At 37.9% G+C, this 23,576-nt stretch overlaps 2 protein-coding genes across 3 annotated transcripts in view; both read left to right on the top strand.

Moving 5' to 3' along the window:
- Nucleotides 1-269: 269 nt before the first annotated feature.
- LOC137491109 (uncharacterized) lies at nt 270-14,300 on the top strand. Of its 2 annotated transcripts, none has more exons than XM_068220201.2 (3): nt 270-999; nt 1,588-1,735; nt 12,308-14,300. In XM_068220201.2, exons 2-3 carry the CDS (start codon nt 1,651-1,653, stop codon nt 13,018-13,020), a joined length of 798 nt encoding a protein of 265 aa, XP_068076302.1. In that variant the 5' UTR covers nt 270-999; nt 1,588-1,650; the 3' UTR covers nt 13,021-14,300. The 2 variants fall into 2 exon arrangements, with proteins under 2 accessions (XP_068076302.1, XP_073805049.1); XM_073948948.1 differs by having other exon boundaries at nt 270-416.
- Nucleotides 1,586-23,576, top strand: part of zgc:174704 — a 28,722-nt gene continuing 6,731 nt past the window's right edge. The window contains exon 1 of the mRNA XM_073946248.1: nt 1,586-1,735. The gene's annotated coding sequence lies outside the window, so the exon portion shown is untranslated. The remainder of the gene's footprint in view (nt 1,736-23,576) is intronic.

The raw sequence follows: 23,576 nt of genomic DNA on the forward strand, positions 1-23,576 counted from the left end.
ATAAAACAACAGCAGCAAAACAAATAAAGATGGCTAAAGTCAACTTATTTTCCCAATACATCATTATTTCTCTGTAAAACTGGTTTGTAAAGCTGCTGATCTTCCCATCCCCCACTGTATGTGTCTTGAGTCTTCACTGCTCCCCATTGCTCATTTGCATCTTTATACCAGCATTAATGGGGGCCAATTGAGTCTTATCCAATCACATTCCAGATCCAGTATCTCAGCAGGGTTGCATCTATATATTCTGGGTTCCTAAAAGAATCTTCATTGGCTTATTTTGCTATAAGAAAACAACTTTGGAGGACAAACTACGATTGTAGATTCCTACATTGGGATTATTACTAACAACAACATACAAAGAAAAACCCACTGATGCCTTTTCTCATCCCACTTCTTCATTGAAGACTGAAAAGGTAAGTTGCACATTCTGAATTTACACTCAAATAATATCTGAATGCTAACATTATAAATTGTAAAATCTAAACATGCGTGGATGCACTGTTCAACGCTGTCTTAAGTTCTTCAGTCATTTTAAAAAGCTTCTTTACAACTGTTTTGTTTTATTGTTTGTTTATTTGGTTATAAATAAGTTTCAACCTATTACATATATAGGTTGGAACCTGGCAGGCAATTTTGGAGAATTTGATGTTTCCCCATTCAAACATACAAAGAGGTGGTAACATCAGTGAATGCAAGTAAATGGGTTAAAGCTATGGATGAAGAAATGCAATCGTTTAAAGAAAATGCAACCTCTTACCAACCTACCCGAAGGCAAAGATCTAGTGGGGGTAAATGGGTTTATTCAATTAACATAAATGATGGTCTTACAAGTACAAAACAGAAAGCAGATAAAGTATAAAGTGGAAAACGAGGGAGAAATGTATCAATAAGTCATGATAAAGAATAAATGGGGGGAAAAAAAGACTTTTATTGTGGCATGGTGGTGTGATGTCATAATGCTGCGCCGCTCCCACACTGTGATTCAACTGGAGAAAGGTTTGTTTTTAAAGCTTTTACACAGATGTAAACCGACTGATTAAAATTTCAGGTTGTTCGTTTAATGCTAGATGTACCTGCTGTTGACAATATTATTTTAACCCTTTATACAACGAAGTATTATTTTACTCACAGTAAGGTCTATTGTTTGAATAAAATAGGATAAACTTTATTTGTTTCCAAGAGGAAATTCTTGTCTTGTGCAAAATAAGTTCTACAGCGTTGCTGTAAGCAGACAATAAAATAAATAAAACAAAGACAATAATTAACAACATTTGTTAAAGTTTGAATAAAGCAACAGTAAAATATGTAATAAGTGTTTTAGTGAAGGTTTAATTCATTAAATAGCATAATGACATTCTATTCGAAGAATACATCACTATATATAAGAAATGGAGTACTAGTCTTAATCGGCTCATTTGTGTCTATTGTTTCTTGCTCAGACTTACCTGATTTCTGATTGTTAATGACTGTCATATAAGGAAACTGTTGAAGCAAGTGTTGAAGAGAAGTTATTTTGTTTCTGTTCATTGTTTTATTTTTTTTTTAAACAGGACATTTTTTTATTGTGTTGTTCATTTTAAACAGGATAAAGTGTCTAAACACAGAAAAACTCCTGCTGAAGCGACTGATCTCCACACTGTTATAAAGATGGCGTTTAATAAAGAGGAGAGTGAAGATGTGAAGATTGAAGAAACATTCACAGTCAAACAGGAAGATCTACAAGAACAAACAGGTTGGTTTTCATTATCAAACACCAACTAAGTCATTTGATCCTCATTCAGATATATTTTAATAATACTACTAAATTAAATCCATCTTGCAGTCCTGAGTGTGCTGCCTAGTTCTCCTAAATTCACATAAGCACTCATTGAAAAAAAGGAATGAGTTTCATTTGTTACTTGTTCTTGTGTCTTTTGTCATTATTTTATGTATTATTAGTCTCCCATTTTCTCAACCTTCTTAAGGTTATTGCTTTTCTTGTTCTCCTACTGTTTGTAAAGCGTCCTTGAGCACTGGCACTATATAAAACAAATAAAAACAATAAATTAAAAAAGTTTAACTGAGCTGACAATATTTGACCTACAGTATTCCCATAGAAGAGATCATCTGCTTTTACAGTGATGGTGTTGGCTTAGTACTTTCCATTTGCATATGTCACGTTGATCACAATTCCCTTTTTTCATCAACTTCTTTATGGGTTTAAACTTGTTTGTAGTAGTTGTTACTAGTTCTCACAGACAGTATCTACAATTACATCATCATTATTATAATAACTAATTATCAGGGCTATTCCCTATTTAATAGCCGCAGGGTCTTAAAATGACTTAAATTCAAAAACCTAAAGGTTTCGGCCTTAAAAAGTCTTAAATTTACTGAAAGATTGTGTTGTAGGTCTTAAATCTTTTTAAAACAAGTCTTCATTTTCCTTTTTTCATGTTTTGCTACCTAATCTGGCCGAAACCCATACAATCACCAACAATCCATCTCAATAAAACCTTTAACCTTTCATTCAAAAAGGTCATTTTAACTCTATTTATCATAATGCTTTAATTATTTTCGTGCTTCATTTGTTTAAACGTGCTCTATGTTTTTTCTGCTGAGGACATCGACCTGGACAGATTGTCGTGCATAGATTTAGTTTATTATAGTTTAGTATAGTTAGTAAAACATTTGTGAATTTGTTTTTTATTTTAAAGAAAGTTTATTTTGGAAAAAAAAGTGTGGATCCAAGTAGAGCTCTCTTGTTTTTACACAATATTTAAGATCTTTTGCTAAGAAATATGTAAAATATTTTATTGTTATTATTATTATTATTATTATTGATTTATTATTGTATTATTAAATATTTTATATTATATTTTTTGATAGGACAAATAAAAATCTTTTTCATCTGGGGCATTTGAAAAATTCCTTAATCTAAAATTTCATTCATAATGGTCTTAAAAAATGTCTTAAGTCTTAAATGTAACTTGGTGACACCTGTAGAAACCCTGATTTAAAGTATGTCAGAAAATGTGGATGCCCCTAATTTGAAATATGCTGAATGAAATGGACACTGAATTAATTAATTATTATAAAATATTGTATTCTAAACTATATGTTGTTGTTGCGGGACGACGTGAGACAAAACAATAAAATCATAGTGGAACAATAACGTTTAGCATTGTACTGACTACAACTGGCCAACAAACTAGTCTAAAATGACTTTTGTTGCTTAAGAAATGGATTACAGCATGCTGATGATATGCAAACATTTGAGTGTAAAGTTCATCAGAATATTGACCATATTCTTCAAGTACCAGCAGACATTGAAATTGGAATCTTTTTGCTTGAGACTTTTTTTTTAAAGAATACATTTTTAGATCTTAAAAACAGTGTTGTGCTGCTGAGGTGTAGGACAATAACTGTTTTCAAGGTATAACGCAGTTTGAAAAAAGTCAAGGTTTTAAAACCGCCAATATTTTCTGCTGTACCGTTCATCTGTATATGTAAGTTTTTTTTTTTTTTTTACATTTTGTTTTAAGGACAACAGTATCTCCAGCAGAAAATATATCCAAAGATGCTGTTTTAAACTGTAAAGAAATCTGTGTTTTTGAAACAAAAGAAGACAGCAGAAGTCAAGGATTTATTTGTATGATTTAGCCATACATGTTTACTGCTCCAAATTATTTAAAAAGTTTCTCAAAAGAAAATGTTTTGTGTTCAAAGAGGAAAAAGTGTCTGTTTACCCAGACATTTAAAAAATATGAGAAATGCTGTTTTGGTCATTCTAAAACACCTCAACCGTTTAAGTATTAATGTTATTATATTATTAATGACCTCCAGAGTGTCTGGAGCGAGTCAAGAGCGTCTGTTCTCCACATCTCATTGCTTCAAACGCCACCACATGTTCATTGTGTGTCGGCATTATCCTCTGATGTGAAAGTCTTTTATTAAATAAAGAAAAGATTCATATAGCTTCTCCTACTGCAGTAAATTCTGTTTTTACTGTTGATATTTCATGCTAGTTAATCAGGAAGTGACGATTTTGTTTTCTTTGATTCATTGGATGGAAACGCTAATTTATTTGAATATTTTTTGTGATATTCCAGTTTTGCAAATAAATTTAATTTGCATTTTTGGATGGAAACATAGCTATTGCCTACATTTCAGTCACTCAAAGAACAAAGTCACGTATGAGAATGGCTTGTCCTTCTTTAATGAATAAATAGTTTAAATTCACAGATCTTCAACAGGAACATGTACTATAACTAGATTAATGGGATTATTACTTGTTCAAAAAACTATTTAGTACTGCTTACATTCTTATTATTCAAATATTTTTATTGATTTTTCAAAAGTCTTTGATTTTTCCACAACAAACAAATTAAAGAACAAATTAACATGGTACATACCTACAGACATACTCATACCCCATAAAGAAAAAGGGAAAAAGAGAAAAATAAAAATAGGTAAAAACAAATCAGGAAATTAGGGATCAACTCTCACTTAGGATATAATAACCCCTGAGCGTTCAGTGTAGGATAGGAAAGGCTGCCAAACCTCATAAAACTTTTTTTGTAGAGCCTCGGATGGTGTACTTAAGGTGCTCGAGTTAAAGATGTGATAACACTTCTAATATCCAATGATTGTGGGATGGCAGGTTCGTCTTTTTCCACCTGAGAAGAATCAGGTGTCTGGTCAGTAAAGAAGAAAAGGCAATGATTTCGACGTGATTAGCTGACAGGTACATTTCTTCTGCCACTGTACCAAAAATTGAGATCAAAGGATTAGGATCCATATCTTTATTACATTTAGATGAAAATTATCTAAAAATATTGGTAAAAAATGATGTAATCTAGGGCATCCCCGGAACATATGACTTTGAACTACTGGCTCCAAACCACATCTGGGACAAGATGAATCTGACCCTGAATACATTTTTGCCAGCTTGCTCCTAGATAGGTGAAGCCTATGAAGCACCTTAAACTGAAGAAGACCATGTCTAATACATACAGAAGATGAGTGTACCAGTTCTATGGCATATTGCCAGGCTGTATCTGATATTTCTAGTCCCAGTTGGTCTTCCCAGTTTTGCTTTATACGATTTAGGGAAGTAGAGGCAGTTCTTTGGATCACTTCATATAACATGGACATTACACCTTTTTGATATGGGTTCATGTTTACCAATTCATCTATACAGCATGCTTTTGGTGAAGGAGAGAAGTTTTTTTAACGAAACCAAAAGACCTGAAGGTACCTAAAAAATTACAGTGTGGAATCTCAATGTCTGTTCTTAACTGTTGAAATGAGAAAAATATGGCATCTTTTAACAGGTTCTTATCACAGTTAACTCCCTTCCTAGACCATCATTGGAACGCTGAATCTATAAGAGAGGGGGGGAACAATGGATTTAACAAAATTGGAGCAGAAATTTGGCATTGGCAATCCACTCTCTTCCTTCTTTTTTCCAAGAGTTCCTTTCTTATGCAAGGAATTTTCTTATCCTAGAGAAATGTAAAAATACAATTACCATATTTTCTGGACTATAGAGCGCACCTGTATATAAGCCACATGCGCGCTATTTAAAAAAAAAAGAAAAAAGTTATACAAACCGCACCGGGCTATAAGCCGCAGATATCTATGTTGAAAAATTTTAAATTTACTGCATGTACAGAACGATTTTGTACTGAAACTGTACATGTATGTATGTACCTGAACAGATTCTTTCTGAACATTGCCTTTTAACACGGCAGCAACTTTGCTGATAAAAACAGAACATAAAAAAACGGTATTTATTCACCTTTATTTCTCTTGTGTTTGAAACCACAAGTCACTTTAATCATCTTTGCTGAAACCCATGAATTCATCTTCTTCAGTGTCGGAGTTGAACAGCCTCAGAAGCGCTTCGTCACATTTGTCTCCATCAGTCTCGATCTCTGTGTTGCTTTCATCCTCTAGTAAATTTAGCTCTGAAAGTGCACCGCTCTCTTCGCGTAGCAGTCCAGCCTTTCGGATCCCAATGGTAATGGTGGATTCTTTGACAGCACTCCACGCTGTTTGGATCCACTGACAGACATCAGAAAAGGATGTTTTTAGCATGCGGCCAGTTTTTGTGAAAGACTTTTTACCACTTGTCATCCAAGTCTTCCACTCAACCCGGAGTGCACCTTTTAAATGCCCAATTCACACTGATGTCAAGTGGCTGTAAATACGTTGTTGTACCTCCAGGAATCACAGCTGTAATGGAGTTTGTTTTCTTGATTGCTGCTTTCACAGAATCTGTGATGTGGGCCCTCATGCTATCCAAAACAAGCAGCGTTTTTTTCTGGTGAAAAAATCGGCTTACCGTAGCACTTCGTTAACCATTCCTTCATTAGGCCTTCCACCATCCAACCTTTGACGTTAACTTTGACCACTATACCTTTCGGGAGTTGTTCTTTGGGGCGTAGTTATGTGCTTAAAAATCAACATTGGTGGAATTTTTTGTCCGGATGCCGTGCATGTCAGAACGCAGGTAAAGTGCGTTCTCTCATGGCCAGTTGTTTTCAACAACACGGATGATGCACCTGTCTTGGTAACAGTCCTGGTCAGAGGCAGATCAAACATCAAAGGTATTTCATCCATATTATTGATGTTGTCTGGTCCGGAAGTTCTCTTGTATCTTTGTTTCAACGAATTTATGGAAGTTTTCAACTTTTTCCTGATAGTCAGGAGGGAGTTGCTAACAGAGTGGTCCGTGCTCTATTGGACAGGTTTTTACGTCTCATAAATCTGAAACACCATGACGGCCCTGCTTTGAAACCTTCAATGTTCATTTTGAAGCCGATTGTTTTGGCTTTCAGTCTGATCTGTACAATGGATACACCTCGGCCATATGCTCTCTGTGTGTTCACCAAGTCTTCCAGGACATTTTCAAGTTCAGGCCAACTGCTTTTATGTCTTCTGAAAGCTTTTCTTGACTTTTGGCATTGCATGAGCTCTTCCCGCTGCCGCCTCCAACGCCTCACCATAGATTCGTTGACGCTAAGCTTGCGTGCAGCAGCGCAGTTTCCTTCCTGGGTAGCAAGCCCGATGGCCTTCAACTTAACTTGCATCATATGAACTTCTTTGTGTGGTTTCCATGATGAAGGGGCAAGGATTTGAATATAATTTTCAGTTAGTAATTTGTCATGTGTGTTCTATCTGCTAAAGAAAAAGTAGCGCAGTCTATTTTTCTTTGCATAGATTTTTCGTCTCTTATTTTTTATTCTACCAGTAATTCCGATCAGAGCGTCCCTAGCGGTGGAAGAAAAATCCACAGAATAGCTGCTTCTTTATATAAGCCTCATGGTCAAAACCTAGGGAAAAAATTTAATCTTATAGTCCAGAAAATATGTAAATCAACTTCTTAAAAAATGACTTGACAATAAAAAACAGGCAGTCTAAAAATAGAAACAGAAATTTTGGTAGTATTGCCACTTTAATGGAATTGATCTTCCCATCCAAAGATAAAGTGAGGATTGACCACCATGCCATGCCTCGTTTGGCTTTGTCTAAGGTTGTTTTAAAATTATTATTGAACAGATCCTTATATTTGCGTGTCACACTTACACCCAGATATACAAATTTATCAGGACTTGCTGAAAATGGAAAGGATTGGAAGGACATTTGCTGTGCTCTATCATTGATAGGGAAAAGGAGACACTTGGCTAGATTGACTATGTATCCAGAAACATTTGCCAGTTCTGAAATTATTGTAAGAGCTTTTGAAATACATGTATCTGGATTTGACATAAAAAGAAGATCATCAGCATATAGCAGGAACTTATGTTCTTGTCCCTCTCTGAAAACTCTTTGCAAGCTATCTGAGTTCTTTACGATTGCAAGAGGTTAAAGGGCAATGGCAAAAAGCAGAGGGGACAGAGGGTAGCCCTGTCTCGTTCCCCTAGAGCAGGCATGTCCAAACTCAGTCATGGAGGTCCGGTGTCCTGCAAAGTTTAGTTCCGACACCAATCAGACACACCTTGGCTTGACAAACAAGCTCTTACTAGGTTTTCTAGAAACACCCCAGGATCTTATAATCACAGCAGATTAAGTTGATCGGACGATAAGATTCACATTTAAATAAATCATTTTACCTTTTAAGAAGTACTGTTATAGCAGCCGATGTCATAAAGAGGATGAGTGATTCCGAGACAAGAGCTTCAGCAAATACCTTGCACAACAGGGGTGTAAGCGTGACAGTAAACTTCTTATAAAACTCAGCTGGGAAGCCACCAGGGCCAGATTGAGTTTTCAATTTTCTGGTGTTCATTTTTTGGATTGCATTTTCAATTTCAGAAGGTGTTATTTTCCTTCTGATGCCAACTGATCTGAATCACAGATGGTAATTCCAAATAATTAAAGAAAAAACCCTCATTAATTTCAATTTTGTTTACCTCAGATCTGCAAATATAAAACCAACTGCTGAGGATCATTTCAGTTGGTAACACAATAACCTGCCAGCTCGTTCATAACGCCTTTTCCCTTGTCAAGGAGTCATATTCCACTTGCAGAAGAAGTCTTTTTTTTATGGAGCTATTCAGAAGGTGATGTTGAGTGTAGCTGATCCATTGTATTTTATTCATAATCTCTGTAAGCCGTTTTGACATTGTTTTATTTGCACTACGTTGATCTGAAATAATCTGTCCTCTTATATGCTTTCAGAGTATCCCATAGGATGCTTTAACTTATCTCTGGGGATTCGTTTGTCTCAAAGTAGAAATCTATTTGAGCATCAATAAATTTTACAAAATCGTCATCTGCCAATCGTCTTGAGTTAAACCGCCATGTACATTGGGGGATTACATTGCCTGGAAAACATATTTATATTTTATTGAGACTGGACAATGGTCCAAAATAACAATACCACCATACTCTACTTCTGACATTAAAGGGTCACAAAACAACAAAACACATTTTTTGAGTTGTTGACAGTCGTATATGTGTCCCACACTGCTAAAAACACTATTAGGACACCTATATTTCACTAAAAAGTGTAAATTGGTTGTTTTTGCGTTATTTTGAGCAAATTCGTACTTCCGGTTTAAAATGAATTTTTAAGCTCCGTCACGGCCATGAGATCTTAGCATGTATTCCAGCGTGCAGACTGAACATCTACCTGGAAGTACCTTATGACGTCTCTGAGTGTGCTGCATTCATTCATGAGTAAGACTTGGTTGAAACCAATCAATGCGCTCTATTGTGTATGCGGTGCAACCTAATTAATGTGCATGATATCTTCGAAGACTGTTTGTACCTGTACAGTGTTCAGACGGCAAAGAGACGCCACGTTGTGTTGCCAAGTGGGAGAACAAGAAATATTTGGAGATTCGGGTCGTCATTGTTGCGTTTTATACTTTGCTGCAGTGAAGGTTTTGTTTTTATTTTCCCTCTATGATAGCGTAGCTGGACTCACGTGTGGATTATGCTGCACGCGACGCGTGACAGAAACGTGTGTCTAAGGAACATTTTTTACCCGAGAGCTTTTCTCATCTGAAAATGGTGAAATCCAGATTTGCTGCTCGTCTCCTTAAATAAAAGACAGAGCTCCAGTATGTGTTAAGTGAGCGACCAGTGATTTTTGTTTGTTTATTCAGAGGCAATGTTAGTTCGTCAGCAGTACTCTTTCAGTGTTTAAAGACAGACCTTAGTCAAATGGTTTCTAAGTTAATAAAGTTTACCGTACGATAAATAATGCTGCTCTCCGAGTGTAAACATGTTAGCACCACAATTAAACTTACACCCACATTTTGTGACAGGAATAACATACATGGCTTTCTGACACTACCTACCAAGTGCATCTAAGTTACAGAGAAATGTGAAGGATTTTTTTTTTTTGCAACAAACATTGCATGAAAGATACACGCTTCCAGCAATTCCTCGAATCAAATATCTCGTTTGTCACCGGGCACGAATGAAATTCCTGAATGAAAGAGCCAAACTGCAATTAAAATCTACCATTTAATAATTTGGCAAATAATTCGATTACTGATGTCCATGTAAACACAGTCACTGACTTTCTCCTCTGCGTCTGTGTGTTTGTTTTGCCTCTGTGAAAATCAGCACGTGCCCAAAACTGACACTCCCTTTTTTATGCTAATTTTTACGGACCTTCCCCTCCTCTGACTCTCCCCCTACACGCACAGGCTATCCTGATTAGCTATGAGTTTTGATTGATTTATTTAGGTGTATTTATGTGAGAGTGAAGTCTGACAACAATAAATATTCTCATCAGGAATAAAACCATCTGTTTTTATACCTGTGCTGACTCTGCCGAGCTGTAGCTATAAAGTTAGGTCTGCTACTGTTATTTTATACTGGGAAGGCTACATAATTTATTTAATTATAACAATAATTTGCTAATAGTTCCTATGCAATGTTTTTATGGGTTGCTGAGAATACATTTCAGGTGGTCAATACATTGCATGTCAGTTTCGAAAATAAAAGTAGATGCTGGAAAAAGTGCCTAAAAGTCTTTGATTTTCATTAGGCTGTGTCTGTATGAACCCTGTATGAAATCAGTGTAAAATTTTCAATCTTGAGGTGATGGTAAATTTAGTGATGGTCAATTGTCAGCTCCCTTTGTCGTCAGGTTGTGTGATGTATGTTGCTGAACTGTATTCAAATGTTATAAATATAAAAAAAAAAACACATTTCGAAATATAACTGCAGTATGTCAATTTAGTTTATTTGTGTGTGCTGTGCTCATAGACTTTAGAAAGCGCTCATTTGTTTGATTTCTCTTCGAGAAGCTAAGCAAGTCTCAAAAATTTAAGGTCCTTGTACCCTCTCTGAGTCACTGGGGCCCTAGCTGCAATAAACCTGCTTTGGGGGGGGGCCAGCTTGCAAAAGGTTGAGAACCCCTGCTTTATGCAGATGCTGACAGGCATGTCTCATGTTTGCAAGACAAAAATTCAGCTGTTTGTTCAGCTGTTACGCAATAACTTTTTTTTCTGGTGTGTTTACCAGTCAGGCACAGAATATACAAGTATTCCCTGTCTGCTTTACACATTTTAGAAAAACATTTTGTTGTAATTGTGAATATATAGGAATAAAAATAGGCCATTTACAGCTTTTAAATCTGTGTCTGATCAATATGACCAAAATGACTTTTATGATCAATTATTTAAGAAACTCTGAAAACTGGATTGACACAGTTTAAATTTACTTTAACTTCTATGTTAAGTGGCTTTGACACAATTTACATTGTAAAAGCACTAGATAAATAAGGATGACTTAAAGGGCACCTATGGTAAAAAATCAACTTTTCAAGCTGTTTGGACAGATCTGTGTGTTGGAATAGTGTATCGACCGTCATACTGGGGTGATATGAACACACCCAGTCCTTTTTTTTCAATTTAACTACAAAAAAAGGGTCGGCCAATTAGAGCTGTTTTCAAATCGATCGCACCATTACGTAGGTGTGCGATCCCCCCGCCCACCGAATTGATTGACAGCTGCGCGCATTAACATGTTCCGGTAGTCGCGTGTATATGTCAACAAGACCAGGCAGACATACGCAGAGCAACCGGGAATAAAAGGTCTGTTCTGTTCGCTAGGATCAGCAATCATCATCAAATGTGATTAAGAGTAAGTTTCACATGTTTAAAGTGTTTTAAAACAGAGTATGTGTGTAATTAATTACAGCGTTTTACTTCAGCTTTACTTCATCAGCACAGCCGCGTGTCAGAACAATTATAAAAGAAGACGCTTCAATCCCGGTTTGTGGAAGTTAAATCAGGTTTACTTTGTACATTAGCTTAACAGATATCCACACAGTACTTGAGGTTAGCCTTAACTAAGCTAAGTGCGCTCTGTCTGTCTGCCTGCGTGTGTATCTGTGTGTGTGTGTGTGTGTGTGTGTGTGTGTGTGTGTGTGTGTGTGTGTGTGCACGCGTTAACTTTTTGTAACGATATTGTGTGTGACTCATCAAGGCAACTTCACTATACTGATTAGTAAAGATTAGTTCTTACTGTAGTATCTCACAAATGCTATGTGAGACCTTCTTCCTTTAAGTCTGTCTGTTGTCTGACGCAGCTGAGGGAGGAGGCATGTAGAAACAGTGGGCGGGCAGAACTTGGCTTAAAGGCACAGTACGACAAAACCACCCCCTGCTGGAAATCAGTATAAAACAGCATCTTGTAAAAGGTATAATGAAAAATCTGATGGGTATTTTGATCTGAAACTTTATATACAAATTCTAGAGACGCAAAAGACTTATATTAAATCTGAAAAAAGGGGTAACCTTGGTGCCCTTTAAGACTTAATGAAAACTAATGTTTTATTTTTTTATTATTTTAGAAATAATTGAAGAGAACGAGAGGAGTATAGAGGAGGAACATCATGTCAAAATTGAGGAAAAAACTTTTTTACAGACTGATGGTATTTTGAAAAGGAGAGACAAGAATCGTTTCACCTGCACTCAGTGTGGAAAGAGTTTTGGAAGAAAAGACATTCTTAAGATTCACATGATGATCCACACTGGAGAGAAACCATTCACATGCACCCAGTGTGGGAAGAGTTTCAGCTTATTGTGGTCCCGTAATCTACACATGAGGATCCACTCTGGAGAGAAACCATTCACATGCACCCAGTGTGGGAAGAGTTTCAGCTTATCGTGGTCCCGTAATCTACACATGAGGATCCACTCTGGAGAGAAACCATTCACATGCACTCAGTGTTGGAAGAGTTTCAGCAGCTCATCACACTTTAATTACCACATGAGGGTCCACACTGGAGAGAAACCATTCACATGCACTCAGTGTGGGAAGAGTTTCAGCTGCTCATCATCCCTTTATAAACACATGAGGATCCACACTGGAGAAAAACCATTCACATGCACTCAGTGTGGGAAGAGTTTCAGCCAATCATCACACCTTAATCACCACATGAGGATCCACACTGGAGAGAAACCATTCACATGCACTCAGTGTGGGAAGAGTTTCAGCCGCTCATCATACCTTAATCAACACATGAGGATCCACACTGGAAAGAAACCATTCACATGCACTTAAGCCGCAGTCATACTGGACTTTTCTACCCATACACTTCCTTGCGTGTATTCCAGCATGTAGACCGTCTGTCTGTACCTGGGAGTATTTCATGTTGTCTCTGAGTGTACTGCATTCATTCATGAGAAAGACTTTGTTCAAAACAATCAGTGCGCTCTATTGTGTATTCGGGGCAACTTCATTAATATGTATGATAGCTTTAAAGACTGTTTTACCTGAAAGTGTTCAGACGGCAGAGAGACGACTAGTTGGGTTGCCAAAACAAGTGGGAGATGAGGAATTGTTTAAAGTCAGTACTTTAATATCACTACAATATTATGGACTGAAGGATCTGCTGTAAATGCTGCTCTCTGAGTGTAAACATGTAAACGCGTTTTTTGACAGGATAGTCTACACGAGCACATGGCTTTCTGACATACTGAGTGCATCTCAGTTACCAAGAAATGCAGTTTTTTTTCTCTTATACAATGTGCGGTATCAAACATTCCACTGTCATTAAACAGTCAGTTACTGATGTCCATGTAAACAGTCACTGTCTTTCTCCCCTGCGTCTGTGTGTTTGTTGTGCCTCTGTGAAAATTTTGTAGAAATGTGTTGCGCTCCTCGCGTTTACTGTAAACACAATGATGGCAACTGAGAAAAGAGCAGTTTCATAAACATCTGGCAAACAGCATCTCTGCTGCTTAAAATCTTTTTGCAAGTGATTGTACAGGTGTGGATACATCTGTACTCTACTCTTCAGTGTATTTATGTAGCTAGTGTTGTTTTCGATGATGTTCTTTGTCTGACTCCCTGAATGAGAAACAAATAATCTATTTATTAGTAAAGTTTCTTTACTTTTAGATTCAAAATTCTTTCTAGTTTACTACATTTACTGTTTTGAGTAGAATACAAACTTGATGAATATTTGATGATTTTGGCAGAGCGACAAGTATTTAGTTTTACAATATTAATACACAGTGATAATCCCAAGACTCCAGATTGGAATATGTGGTAAATCCTGATTGGATGTCTGCATTACTCATCAATGGGTATATAAAAGTTGTTGTGCTAGCTACCCCTGGACGCTGTGGTTACTCGGGAGTGCTCATGTCAAGACCTGCCATCTCATTGACTCTTTAACTTTATGGTTTTGTTTTGCATTACTTATATCATGTAGTTAAAGTGTTGTTGTGATTATATCCTAAGTTCTTTATCTTCATTATTATGCCTAGACATTTGTTGGTTGCTTTGATTGATTGTTCTGAGTTACATTTTATAATAAATAATTTGCATTCAGGCTATTTTGTTGTCTCATCTCACTTTTATAGTGCAACTCAAACAAGCGGGTCATAACATTTTGCAAAATGTGTCCGGTTGTTACCAAGATCTTGTCCTTTCAGTCATAACCATAGATGTGAGTAGGAACCTAGATTGAGTGGTAAATTAAGAACATTGCCTTTCATCTCAACTACTTTACCACAACAGACAATCACATCAAATGCATTACTGCTACTGCTGCACTGATCCATTTTTTAATCTCACATTCCATTTTTCATGAAGAAAAAAAAAAAAAAAAACGCAGATACTTGTACTCCATTTGGGGTAAAGACTCTCCAAACTGGAGATGGCAACCTTTTTACCAGCCAAGCACCATGGTTTCTGACTCAGAGGTGCTGTTTATTTCCCTGCCATGTCACACTCAGCAGCAAACCGTCCCACTGCATGCTGAAGGTCCATGTCCTATGAAGCCAAAAAAACGTTATCTGCCAATGGCAGAGACAGTCCTAGCCTGCACCTAAAATTCTGGCAGTAAAATTATTATATTTTTTTGAGGTCAGCCTCAAAAATAACACATTTACTAAACAAAATGAATAAATAGATTGATGGATAGACAATGTAAGTAAGGGAAGTAGGATGGCTTGTTCAACCATATAAGGAGAAGCACTTTAGCAACGAGACCAGCAGCGTGTAAGTACATTTAGACTTGATTTCAGTTGTTTGTGTGTAGTGCTAGAAAGATTACTCACTGTTTCCTTGGTTACTGTAAGAGCTTGTGTGTTGATCACGGTCGGTTTTGCACCCCTCGCCTCAGTTTCTGTTGTTGTATTGTGGGAACTCTTGAGGCATGTCAAGCTGAATTCTATCAGCAAGCGCTCAGGGGTGTATATAAGCAGCTAGTCTCACTGCGTGTGGAGACCGACGAGTGTAAAGACCATTGACTACCTGTGCGACTCCACCGAGCAAAGACACTGACAAAGCACCTGAGTACTTTATTTATTTATTTTACTTAATCTTTGCACTTATTATTGTTTTCATTACAATTTTATTATGTGTTAACTAATTCCTGTTGTTACTAACACTCGCAAAGCACGGGAGGTACTCTCCAGGCATAATTATCACAACCTTCGTTCAATACATGCATCTGCTATTTCACAACTCTCTCTCCGTGGGCCTCTGAAATTGTCAATCTGCTGTTCACAAGGCAGATTTTATTACCTCCATAGCTACACATTCTGACTATAATCTCATGGCTCTAAGTGAGACCTGGTTGATTCCGGAGGACACTGCTACACATGCTACTCTTTCTGCTAATTTCTCTTTCTCCCACACTCCTCGTCAGACAGGGAGAGGGGGTGGAACTGGACTACTGATTTCCAAAGAATGGAAATTTACTCAAAGATAGTCACTGGCAAAGATCAGCTCCTTTGAATTCCATGCAGCCACCATTATCCACTCCTTCTACATAAATGTGGTTGTCATCTACCGCCCACCAGGTACATTAGGTCACTTCTTAGATGAACTGGATGTTCTTCTCTCATCTTTTTCTGTTTATGACACTCCCTTGTTGGTGCTAGGTGACTTCAACATCCACATTGAAAAACCTCAAGCTACTGACTTCCAGACTCTGCTTGCCTCTTTTGACCTCAAAAGAGCACCTACTTCTGCTACTGATCTTATTTACACTCGACATTGCTTCACTGATCAAACACTAGTAACTCCACTACACACATCGGATCATTTCCTTTTGTCTCTCAACATACACAGGACTCCTGAGCCACCACACACTCCAAAACAAGTTGACTTTCGCAGAAACCTACGCTCTCTCTCACCCAATAGACTATCCACCATTGTTTCAGACTCTCTTCCTCCATCTTACAAATTCTCTGCACTTGATTTCTGACTATCTGCTGCTTCTGATGCCATGTGAAAACTTCAGATTTTAGTGGCTTGTTTTTCTAGGGGTATGATTCACGCTTTTGGTGCGAGAGGTCCTGGGTTCAAAATTATGGCTTTTATAAAAAGGTGTTTCAAAGATTTCCAGTTTGTCAGCAGATAGTGTCACCACATAAAAAATTTCTTGCAAAGTGGCTTGCTGGTCTTGGAGTATGATTCTCGTTCATGCCATGACAAATCCCAGGTTCAAATTTCGGTTGAGCCCCTACAGTTGTCTGCTGTTTTGTAAGGGCGTTGTGGCTTACACAGATGCCTTTTTCTGAGAATGCCAGTTTGTCGGCAGATAGTGTCGCCATGTAAAGTTGCTGTTTTGCAGTGGCTCGGTGGTCTAGGGGTATGATTCTCGCTTAGGGTGCCCTTGATTTGTTAGAGAAAAATTTCTGACTATCTGATTCTTCTGACGCCATGTAAAATGTCAACACTTTAGTGGCTCGTTGGTCTAGGGCAGGGGTGTCCAAACTCGGTCCTCGAGGACCGGTGTCCGGCATATTTTAGTTTCAACACCAATTAAACACACCTAAACCAGCTAATCAAGCTCTTCTAAATATACTAGAAAGCTCCATGGAGTTGAAGTGTGTTGAAGGAAGTTGGAGCTAAACTATGCAGGACACCGGCCCTCCAGGACTGAGTTTGGACATCCCCGGGTATGATTCTCGTTTCGTGTGCGAGAGGTCCGGGGTTTTAAATCCCAGACAAGCCCTTGCAGGTGTCCTGCGTTTTACAGGCATTATGTCTTTCATAAAATCGTCTTTCGAAGAATTCCAGTTTGTCAGCAGGGGTCCGTTCTTCGTATGTGGATTACTCAGTTAGCTGTATTTAGATATTGACGATTTAACACGATCCAGGATCGTTTCGTTCTTCAAAGTTCATCTGAGAGTTGTTGTCATAGCAACAGTTCTGCTAGGTCAAACCTGATCGGAAGCAGGTTAAATTCATATACATAGGATTAGATCGGCTCAGTTCAAGCAAAGATAATACAGAAAGTAAGTACCGAATTCTAATATTTTCTTACAGTAGTAGTTATATATACTTGGGAAAATGGTAAATATTTTTAACTATGTATATATATATAGTTTATAGTTACTAATACAATAAATGAAGTTATACATATTAATAAAACTTATGCAATCTACACCCTCGAAATAAAAGTACAAAGACTGCCACCTGCTGGTGCAAAGAGAAAATGTATTGACATGAACTTTTTAAATTACTTTAGTACAAATTGTGTATAATAGAAATGCACAATATGTGACTTTTTTTAAAAGCAATAATACATTTATGCAGTCATAAACATGTTTTGACAGTTAATATGCCAGTGATTTGATGCTTCACAAAAGTTGCTGATGCCTTATCAATATTAAAATGCTTTTGTAAACAACCAGTTTTTCTTTACACTGATTAAAAAACCGGCTACTATAATAAAGAAAATCTTCTCTAAATGTAGAACTAAATACACTGATATGCATTAAAATACATGATGAATACTCTTGTCTTGACACATGAAAGTGTAAAGCCTGCAGCTCACAACAAATGTGGAAGGTTATTGCGTTTCAAATTTAACAAACCGTTTACTGCTAATTTAATGTAATTTTGCTCACATGGACTATTGAATATTAATCAGATGATGTCAATACGCTGATGTGCCGTCAGCCAATCATGGCATTGCTGATCATGATTTCGAGGATCGATAGATCTGTCCTTCACAACACATGTAGCGATCTCAGATCAGTTCATCCAGACATTCTAATCTGATTCGCGAACTTGTTTGAAGAACCAAATTAGCGAGAGATCAGTTATCGAGATGAAAAGATCCAGGATCTGCCAAATCATCCTAGATCATTTAAGCGAGGTACGAAGAACGGACCCCAGATAGTGTCACCACATAAATCATTCCTTGCATAGTGGCTTGCTGGTCTAGAAGTATGATTCTCAATCATGCCGTGAGAAATCCCAGGTTCAAATTTTGGTTGAGCCCTTACAGTTGTCTGCTGTTTTGTAAAGGCGTTGTGGCTTACACAGAGGCCTTTTTCTGAGAATGCTGGTTTGTCAGCAGATAGTTTTGCCATGTACGGTGCGATCTTGCAGTGGCTTGTTGGTCTAGGGATATGATTCTCGCTTAAGGTGCGAGAGCTCCTGGGTTCAAATCCTGGATGAACCCTTGCAGAAGTCCAGAGTCCAAATGAAGCAAAAGCCCTGCTTCAATGCTTCAGCTTTTTAAGGTATATTCTGACTCAATTGTTAAATGAGGATTTCTGACTTGTTACCTTGCATGGCAAATCCAGTCTCGAAAAGCATCAACTGCTATAGCTTGGAGAAGGGGTATACGTGTGTGTGGATTTCGGTCATACACTTTACATCTCCAGGGAGAAAAAAAAATCCTCAATAGGTTTGGGGAATGGAGAATATGGAGAGGGAGATGAACAACTAAAAAAATGAGTTGGCCGAGAACCAGTTATGAACCAGATGAGCTCTGATTTCTAAATTGCAATTCTGTGTTACAGGTGTTTACTCATGTGATGAGTTAGTATGCAAAGTAAGACAACTGACTTTAGAATTGTGAATGACAGTGTGTCCCTTGTGAAAACAAAACATTTTCTGCATGAAAACTGTGCAAAATGCAGAGAATTGTCTGTAGTGTTTTAAAAAAAGGGTGTTTTAAACCTGCAATTTGAATGTAAAGCAGGAATTGTGCTTGTAGTTTAGCAGAGTTGGTTCAGGAGGTTGGTGCATGTTACATGTTGTAGTCATTATGTCTGAAGTACAATTAATTGTGTGTAAACAATTGGAAAAACCTGTAAGGTTTTGAGTTTTTTTAAGAAACAGACTGCTAAACAGCTCGCTGCGTAAACATTTGTAACTCTTAAGAAGAAGCAATTCTGGCACCTGTACAATTGGCACTACATGAACCCAGGATGTCTTGTTTACTAAACAGGCACTTTGACCAACTAAGCGACAGCGCTAACGCTGAAAAGGGAAAGATGATTTTGCACAAAGAAACTAAAAAAAAGACAGCAAGTCTTAAAATGGCAACCAAAAGAGGTTGTTTAACTGTAAGAGACATTTGCCCGATAACAAAAATTGATGAAGAAAAAACAATAAAACACAAAAACCAGCATGTCAGGATGCAGAAAATGGAAAATCTGGACAAACATATGCTATCGGCCATTGAAAGATTTTCAGATCAGAAAGCCACTCTCCCATAATCTGAGGGAAAGGTGCAGTTTGGATTTGAACCTAGCACCTGCTGTTCCCAAGACAGGTGCTCTGGCCAACTTAGTCTTAACACTAAAAGAAAAAACCAAAACGCAGTTTCATCTAAGACAGTGGGGGGGGAGCAAAATTTACTATGCTTTCTACTCAGTTACTTTGCACATGCATAAAGAGGGTTTTGTACGACAAACCCAAAAGGCTTGATCTCAACAATAGGTGGCAGTCACTTTTCCCCAAAATCACAGGTTGCCTTCGAGCCTTTTTTAAGCCCACTCTGCCCTGCACCGCTTTCCAATCTCCCTTATTTAAAACATCTCAATTAAGTCATCAGCTTCATTGTAGAGTACCCCTAGTATCTGAGCCTGCACTGCGCAATGAAAGAAAAAAAGCAAAACTGGATGGACAGATGCCTATAATGATGGAAACGCACCACTCCTAACTCAGTGAAGAAAATGGATAATGCTTGCGACTCGAACCCACAACCTTTTAATGACTCAGCTCACAGCCTAGAAGTCCACTGCGCTATCCATTGCGCCACAAAGCCTGAGTACTCTCTGACCCATAAAAGAACAGCTCACTGCAAACAAGTCACTGCTGGGATTCAAACCCAGGATGTCCGGTTTACTAGACAGGCACTTTGACCAACTAAGCCACAACGACAGACAAGGACAATTTGTTTTGCCCCTGTCTTACAACAGTAGCGCTGCACGTGTGAATGTCTCGACTTGAAATATTAAAGTCCAATTGGTTACACATTACCCCACCATGCGATATAAAGTCATTGTCCAAAGCCCTCTTCAACGAGCAGCGTTCTTAAGGATTTGAGTTTTGTTAAGAAACAGACTGTCAGTGTGTTCCTTGTGAAAACAAAAGATTTTTTTGCATGAAAATTGTGTAATATGCAGAAAATTGTGTGTAGTGTTTTGAAAAAAGTGTGTTGTAAACCTGCAATTTGAGTGTAAAGCAGGAATTGTGCTTGTAGTTTAGCAGAATTGGTTCAGGGGGTTGGTACATCAGTTACACATGTTGTAGAAATTGTGTCTGTAGTACAAGTAATTGTGTGTAAACAACTAAGAAAAAACTGTAAGTCATCAGCTTCATTGTAGAGTACCCCTAGTATCTAAGCCTGCACTGAGCAATGAAGGAAAGAAGCAAAACTGGATGTACAGATGCGTAAAATGATGGAAACTCACCACACCTGAGTCAAGTGAAGAATAGGGGCAAAACTTGCGACTCTGGTGGGACTCGAACCCACAACCTTTGCATGACTCAGCTCACAGCCTAGAAGTCCGACGCTATTGATTGCACCGGAGAGCTTGAGTGCTCCAGCACTGTTCCACAGAAAGCACTTTTTGGTACTCTCTGGCCTATAAAAGCCAATCGCACTACGGACTAGGCACTGCTGGGGTTCAAACCCAGAATCTTCTGTTTACTAGAGAAGCACTTTGACCAACTAAGCCACAGCGTCAGACAGGAGCTAATTGTTTAATCAATAAAAGAAAAAAAAACAACTTACAGCGGTAGCGCTGCATGTGTGAATGTCTGGACTTGAAATATTAAAGTCTAATTGGTTAGGCATTACCACACCATGTTTTATAAAGACATTGTCCAAAGCCCTCTTGAACGAGCAGCGTTCTTAAGGATTTGAGTTTTGTTAAGTACCACACTGCTAAACAGCTTGCTGCGTAAACACTTGTAAATCTTGAGAAGAAGCAACTCTGGAAACTGTACATTAGGCACTGCTGGGATTCGAACCCAGGATCTCCTGTTTACTAGACAGGCACTTTGACCAACTAAGCCACAGAAACAATGCTGAAAACAGGGCAAGACGTTTTTGCACAAAGAGACTAAAAAAAGACAGCCAGTCTTAAAATAGCAACCAAAGAGGTTGCTATTTATTGATTAGCAAACCATGTTATGCCATACCTCTCAACACTGGGATGTAAAAATATGGGACAACAATTAGCTTTAAAAAGAAGACATAGCAAACATTAGAAAATATTAACAATAACACAAAATATTTTGCCTAATAAAACCAATGGCCTATACAGAAAATAAATAAAGTTATAAAATCCTGTATTCTATATCCTGTTTTACTGTATTTAAATATTGATTAGCATTACTACAGTTATTTAGTGAAGAGCAGCAATCTCTTATTTTGTTTTTTGATAACAGAGGTGTCACTGTAATGCCGAGTTCAGACTGCGTGATTTTAGCCCCGATTTTGGCTCGCCGACAGGTTTTGAGAAATCGCCGACAAATGCCTGAAATCACAGGCAAATCGCCGCTCGTGCACGTGAGTGACAATTACACAGTATGAACTATCAAAGACGCGATCTGAGAGAATCGCCGATGAGTCGCCGATGCCTGTGAGATATTTGGCATGCTAAATATCTGGAGCTGTCGGCGATTCAAATCATGCCGTGTGAATTGAGTTTTGACTGAAAATAACATCAGCCATCGCCTACAGCCAATGAGAGAGCAGCTTTCACTTGTGTGTGCGTGTGTGTATACCTGCTGCAGGCCAGCGGGAGGCTGGGGGAGAAGTTAAAAGCGCTCTTTTTCGGTTTATTTGGACCCACGAAATGGAGGAAAAACTAGTGGAGGTTTGACAGGACTCAGGAGCAACTGTGTCTGTTTGATGTTTCATACAGAAAGAAATTAGTTTATTATCAACGTTGAGGAGAAATGGCTAATTCCCTTTAAACCCAGGTGAGCAAACATGTACATGCTCTACCCCATTAAAGGCTTCTTTCTCATTATGTAGTTAATAACAAAAGATATACTACGTGTTTTTGGCTGAGACGTAGTTTGGACGAAGTTGTCAGCGATTCTTCCTATAGTAAAGTCATGCAATGTGAATGTCCCAGTCGCCGATCCATCTTGCAGTGTAAACAAAGCAGCGACGAAACACTAGCCCAGATAGTCAAGCAGTGTGAAAACATCTGTGACACGATTACTTTGAAAATCATGCAGTCTGAACTCGGCATAAGAATGCACAGATCTATAGGCTAATGAAAGCATTCGATTAGTTTAGTAACTGTTTGTGCTCATTTAAGAAAAAAAAATGTTGTGTTTTTAAAAATAATACAAGCAGAACAAACATGTTTACATATTATTAAATGTATGTGTCTGTTTAAACACACATAAATCCCCAAAGTATGCTAAACTTTCGCTCATCTTTAAATTGCGTGTACAGAAGCGGATCTGGGAACAGTATATCATACAGAGCACGTTCAGTAGTCAGACTGCATGCATACACTGATTCAGGGGTTGCGTCGATCGACGCACAGCTTTAACAGGAAAAAAGTGAATGCAGACATTTTTATTAACATTCTTTCAAGCCAAAATAAAGCGAAAGCACAATTCTCTTGCACAGCTCTTGCAATTTATATCACATTTGAGATCTGCTCTGTTTTGACAGTACTTTCACTATTCATAGAAAGTTTAAACATACAGGGCAACTACGGGGAAATACTTAAACTTGATGATAGCTGGGAAAACCGGAGAGTTGACAAGTATGTGTCTAGCTAATTAATGCCGTCATCAATCACGGATACAGTAAAATAATCATCTTTGTTGTAACATTACCTCTGTCTTTGTCGCGTTTTTCCTTTTCTTTTTGTGTTTTTTTTTTTTGCCTCCCCTGCGCACTAGACTGTTTGAGAGGGTTTGGGACGTTTTGACATATTGAGCATGTTGACCCATCAAAAAAAAAAAATGAACACCGTAGCAGGTACAGTCTAATTATTCAGAGGGGGCGTCTTAGGCGAGTAGGTTTTATTATTATTATACTACTACTACTTAGTAGGCTATGCACTATGCAGTTATATTAATGTGGGCTTATTCTTTTCTGAATTCATACCAACTAGTTTTAAGTATAGTGGAAGTTACTTTTTTTTCTTCTCCCATTTCTGGCGCCCCCCTGGCCGTACTGCGCCCGTAGCAATTGCCTATACTGCCTATGCCACGGGTCGACCCTGCTGTGATTGATAATGTGACATTAGAATTTAACAACTCATTCTTAAAGCCAAATTGCTTAATTTGTGAACTTTTTGTACTTGGGGTTTAGTTGCACTGAAACATGATCTTATGTCTATTTTCTCTGTCATTTTATCCAATACATGAAACTG

The sequence above is a fragment of the Danio rerio genome, chromosome 4 (genome assembly GCF_049306965.1).
Source record: "Danio rerio strain Tuebingen ecotype United States chromosome 4, GRCz12tu, whole genome shotgun sequence".
In the NCBI taxonomy this organism is placed as follows: domain Eukaryota; kingdom Metazoa; phylum Chordata; class Actinopteri; order Cypriniformes; family Danionidae; genus Danio; species Danio rerio.